Here is a 6,000-nt window from a genome sequence, read left to right on the forward strand (position 1 = left end):
TCTGTTTATTAGCTCTGTCATGTAACTTGTCCAAGATAGTGAAGCCAGAACCATAACCTAAGTGTATTCACTGTTGGTCCAGAACTACTATCACTACACAGCTGCTTCTAGAAGTTGCAGAAATCATCCCATGCAGTGCTTCCCAAACTGACTTCCATGAAACTCTGTTGTTACTAAGATGTTTACAGTGTTCTGAGAAATAAGTACTCTGTGGTTTAAAAGTTTGGGACAAATTACATCAGATTGTTCAGAACTTTAATATGTACATATTACTCTTTAAGATGGCAATAAAATGAGAAGTATTCTAGTTTGCTAAATCACGAAACCCTTTGCTTTAAAAGAAAACCTAATAATATCCCATGAGATGCTTACGTTCGACTAAGAATTCAGATACTGGTCATCTGGTTCAAGCTCCTCACTCCATGGCTTAATAAAATGAGGTAAAAGTGACAAAAGTCCATCCAGCAAGTTACTAATAGGGCCAGGTCTGGCACCAAGAGACTTGATGACCCAGGATGCTCTTTCCCCTGCATCATCTACCTCACCTCAATAGTGTTACCACAAAGTTCAACAACAATTTTTTTTAAGAAGTATTACATCAGCCGGTGCCCATGGCTCATGCCTGTAATCCTAGCTACTTAGGAGGCAGAGATCAGGAGGATCACATTTTAAGGCCAGCCTGAGCAAATAGTTCAAGACCCTATCTCAAAAACACCCAACACACACACACACACACACACACACACACACACAAACTAATGGAGTAGCTCAAGTGATAGAGTACATGCCTAGAAATTGTGAGTCCTGAATTCAAACTTCAGTGCCACCAGAAAAAAAAGTATTATATCAACCAATCATTCTTATTCTTTCTAATGGCAGTAATAGAAACCATTGACATGAAACTCAAAATGTTCTCTGTCCCCCTATAATATTGGTTATTTTAGAGACTTGGAATATATTTGGGAACGTGGTCAACATTTCTACTTCAATAATGATGAATAATTGTCAGATCAGTAGTGCTATTCATGTTTTTCTTTTAAAGGAACCAGAATTACAACTTCATACCACTTAAAGATATCTAGTACTGCAAATACCCAATTCATGACCATCTTTTTTCCCAACATATAAAATTTGTATTTACAGGGTACAGAATTGTAATCGGTATGTCTATACAATGTGTTAATGGTCAAATAAGGGTAGTCAGCGCTCCCATCTCCTCAAATACTACCATTTTATGTGTTGGGAACCTTCAACCTCTTCTTCTATAGTTATTTTGACCATCTTTTTTATTTTGTTTTGTTTTTGTAATTTAAGTGATAGTAACGTTTATCAGGAAAGGGCATACTTCCTATAGACAGAAAGTGAGTGGTCTCTGATGGTCACAATGAGAACAACTTGTTCTCTTATTCACTTATCTTTACAATAAGCAATTTGTTCACTGCCTTCTCTTTATTTTACTCACTCTCGAGTGGCTTCCTACCATTTTGTCCTACCCCTTCCACCAAGTAGAAACAGTTCTGAGCCAACCATGCCACCTGGTGGTTATTTCTGGAATTGCTTAACCCAAAGTATCTTTCAATTAGGATCTCATCCCATTTGGATCCTCCAGGAAACCACACTTCCCTTTCTTCCAATCCTTGCCCACTAACCTCAGTAAAAACCTTTTTTTCTTCTTTTATGCCCTATTTACCCAAGTGAATGAAAAAAGTTACTTATGGCATTCTAATTACAGAAAAATAATGAGTCTCAAGTACTTTTGCAGCCTCAGAAACCCTCTCAATGCAAGCCTTGTCCCAATAAAGACTTTCAGAACCTTTATTATTTTTCTAATGCCTTCAAGGAATACCAGTGCTAGGAAGGACCTGGAGAATCACTGCAAGGTCAATGCTGCTTTTTAAGACTAAAGAAACTGTCCTCTAAGAAAGAAATGTGGTCACCTACCCAACATCACACAGGAGTTAATGGCAAAACCAGGATTGAGGCCTCAGCCTTCCCACCCAAATCCAGTGCCTGGAGGGCTCTCTCTCTCTTTCTATAACCCAGGATGGCCTTCAACTTGTGATTCTTCTACCAATACCTCCCAAGGGCTGGGATTGCAGGCTGGTGCCACAATGCCAGGCTCGGAAAGTTATTTGTTTTTAACAATATCCAGTCAGTTTTGAATGGGAGAAAAGAATGGGAGAAAAACTGTAGCACAGAGGGGAAAAAAGCAAAAATATTTGAAGAAAATAAAATTTTAGTACCACTTGCATTATAACCACAGAGCTTAGGCAAGTTTATCATTTCCATAAATACTTCTCAACCCTACACTCTGGTAGGATAACTGTAAGCATTTTATAAACAATAAGTATCAATGATTACAGGTATTATTAACAACAGTAACTTACAGGATAGGCCCTATCACACTAATTACTTTCCATACACGAAGTAATTTTTGCAGGCCTATTTAACAGAGGAAATCCAAGGCTCAGCAAGTTCAGAAACTCGCAGCGAGGGGTTGTGGGGATCCCAAGAGCTAAAAGAAGAATCTTAAGATGAAGAAAGCCCCTGGGGCAGGGTGAACTCCTGACAAGTGTGCCACAAACTGCCAGCGCAAGGCCCACTTCCTGGCCAGCACAGCTCCCCTCAGGGTTCTGTACTCAATGGGGCGTGCGGGCGACAGGGCCATTTCCAACGTCACAATTAACAGAGAAGCACAGGAAAGGTGCAAGGAAAACCGAGGGTCACGGAAAGCTGGATCCTTTCCCGGCTTAGCTGGCCAGCTCAGCAGGGGCCTGGATTTGCAGAGGAAGAGAGGTCACAGGGGCGGCCGGGCTCTGGCCTGCGGACAGCGCGCAGGGCGCAGACCTGAGGTTTACGTTCAGTTTCGGGGAGACGATCCCTGCCTCCCCAAAGTTCTTCCTGCCCGCCCAGCGGCGGGCGGCGCGCGCAGGGAGGGGTTTGCTACGCCACGGGAGGGCGGGCACCGCACGGCGGGAGGACTCGGCCTCTGGGTCCTAAGTCACCAAGCAGCGCGAGCGCAGGGCCAAGGGCTCGGCCTCGGCCTCGGCCGCCGCCACAGGGCCGCGCACCCCGCCCACCGCGGAGTGCGGAGTGCGGAGTGCGGGGTGGGGGCGGGGAGCGGTTGGCTCGGTCAAGGGCATCTCGCGCCCGCGGGAGGGGTCTTGGTCCCCGGGCCTCGCAGTCCACCCCCGCGTGCGAGAAGGCGGCCTGGACCGCGCGGAGCCTGCCGAGGGCCTGAGAGAGGCCGACAGGCCGCGCGGGACAGGGGCAGGTGCCCTCTCCAAGCCACCCCCGCAGCCGGACACCTCCCGCCCGGACATATGCTCGCTACTCACTGAAGAAGAGGCGGTACTCGGGAGAGTTGGGCTGGCCGCGCTCCTCCGTGCGGTACAGGGCCATGGCCCGGCGCGCCCCGCTTCCTGCGCTCGCTCCCCCCGGCAGGCGGGCGGCGACAGCGGGCTCCGCGCGCCACCCCCGGCCCGTGCGCAGCAGCAGAGGCAGCAGCGCGCGCATGGCGTACACCACCGTGGGGACCCGCGCGGCGGTACTGGTGGCCCCCGGCCTGACCCGACCGCGCGCCGGCGCCCCCTGCCGCCCGGCACCGGCGGTACCACCTCGACCCGTATCAGATTCCCCACCCTTTGACCAGCGCAGCGCCCTGAACCAGGCTGAAGTCCAAAAATGAGCGAGACAACCATGACTATCATAAGATATTTTATAACAGTAATGTCATATTGGTTACTCTGCCAGACTTCTCTACACCAGTGCTTGTGCACACACACGCACACAGAGCCATAACCGTGAGACAACGTTTAGCCCACCTTTGTGAAAACTTGACCTTGACACCGACTTACTTACAGAGCAAAATCCTAATATCCCCCCAATGCCACCTTCTCCATGAGGCCTTTTCATAATTAAGTAAAGTAAATGTGACTTCCCACCAGTTGCATAAACTACTTTTTATATCCCATAAGACAGACCTCACTTAGCCTAGTGGCCACAGCTAACGAAAAACTAGCAGCCTTTATTCTGAGTGGTCATGGGCCAGACTCACAATTGGTAGCCATGCTGTTGCAGAAGGGAAGAATGGATGTTGGAGAACAACTGGAAGTCTGCTACAAATGTTTTTTTCATCCTATAGACTAGCTTCTTTGGGGACCCTCTAGCTCATTGGCAAGGTTTAGAACTCTATACAGTTTTCTACTCCAACTGTTAGCAGGGCTAACATCATCCCTTCTGAGCACTCAGGTTTGAACATCTCTAATTAGCTAGTGACAGTTAAAATTTAAATCCTGGTCCACTCATTTTCCAGAAGGGATGTATGGGAGATTTCACTAATCACTAGATTGTAGATTCTAAATATTTTTGTCAACACTGGTGAATTTGTGATGTGTCAAGATGACTAAGCTGAATTATAAGCAGACTCCCATATAAAACAGGAAAACATTTTTATTCATATATTACAGTGGTTGTATAATTTTATTGTTTATGTGAAAAAAACCTTTAAAGATCACTTATTTCAATAAGACAAATTCCTTCTGAGACAAGGTTGTAGCTAATGTCTAGTGGTCTATAGTTTTTTAAAATAAGATCAAATTTTCCATGTATCTGATTTTTACACATATTGTCCCATGACATTAAAAGTTCTGGCTTTCTATAGAAAACAGTGAAGAGAAGAATTTTCTGAGTTATTCCTCAAGTTAACATATTTTCTGTATCATAACACATGTAGTTATCCATTGGGAAAATCCAGCATACGGTTTTAAGGACCCTCTTGCCAATAGCTGTCCTTAACTCTGGCAACATTAAGCTAATTTTATTAGTAATACACAAATTATATACATCCTATTTGAAAAAAAACTAATAAAAAAATTAAGCATTTCAAAATGAATGTTTACAAAAGTGAAATGTTTACACTGATGTTATTATGTAAATTACATTCTAAAATGTGGGTAAAGTATCATTCAAAATAAATGAATTTTATTAAATAAATTTACAATCCTTTCAATTCCCATCTTTTATCCTCTACAATTTGCTGAGATAATTAAGATTATACAGGGCTGGAAGTGCGGCTTAAGTCATATAGCACTTGCTTTGCAAACATGAAGCCCTGAGATCAAACCGAGTCTCACAAAAAAAGAGTCTATAATATCAATGATGTAAAATCACAATAGGTAAATCCCGTTAGCTTCTTTAGTAACTTTAAAATGTGAATTTCTGAGGATAATGTTAATAATAGAATATTTGTTCAAATTTAGGTGTTTGGTTTCTAACTTATTGGGCTTCCTTCTCTGGCCTCTGTTTTCATCATGATCATGCAGTAAGTAAAACTCAATTCTAGGAGTTTACAAGATGAAGGTAGATACAAATACACATAAGACTATTAAGCAACATTCCCAGAGTTTACAAAATACAAAACCAATCAGTAGAGATTCTTGAATAGAGTTTTTATAAAGCTTTTGATTTAGAAAAACTGACTTAGAAGTATGATGTATGAAAGTTCAGAATAGGAAATAAGAAACAAGGTGTCCAGATATTCACAGTAGCTTAGATTTCAAGTCACAAGGACTAAGACAGTAGTTCTGGTAGTAGATAGAGAAAGGAATATTAGAGTTGAAAAACAAAATTTGGTGCCTGTTGAAGTAGTGTAATGATTACAGAGAGTAAAAAAAACCAAAAAAGCAGTTTCCATACAGAATAGTAAAAAATGTGGTGTTATTCTCAGAAACAAAACAAAACAAAAAAATGCATGGGAAACATGGGAGATAAGGTGATAACTGAGCTTGGGACATGATTTTATTTATTTTTTAATTTTTAAATTTGTTCTGAATCATCCATTAATAATACAAGGGGATTTCCCAGTGATAAATTCCATAAATGTGTACAGTGTACCTTGAACTTGTCACCCCTCCCTTATATTTTCTTTTTCCCTCTCTCTTTCCCCCTCTTTCAGTGTTTGGCATGTTTCTGCTGTCTTCATATGGGTTTATGTAGCGT

At 42.9% G+C, this 6,000-nt stretch overlaps 1 protein-coding gene across 2 annotated transcripts in view; it reads right to left on the reverse strand.

Moving 5' to 3' along the window:
• Ppa2 (inorganic pyrophosphatase 2) overlaps window positions 1–3,635 on the reverse strand; it is a 73,427-nt gene extending 69,792 nt beyond the window's left edge. For both annotated transcript variants that reach the window (XM_020182770.2, XM_074041478.1), the window contains exon 1: window positions 3,339–3,635. In XM_020182770.2, coding sequence (XP_020038359.1) covers window positions 3,339–3,516 — 178 coding nt within the window. In that variant the 5' untranslated portion in view covers window positions 3,517–3,635. The remainder of the gene's footprint in view (window positions 1–3,338) is intronic.
• Between the last annotated feature and the right edge of the window lie 2,365 nt (window positions 3,636–6,000).

Source organism: Castor canadensis, chromosome 9 (genome assembly GCF_047511655.1).
Source record: "Castor canadensis chromosome 9, mCasCan1.hap1v2, whole genome shotgun sequence".
In the NCBI taxonomy this organism is placed as follows: domain Eukaryota; kingdom Metazoa; phylum Chordata; class Mammalia; order Rodentia; family Castoridae; genus Castor; species Castor canadensis.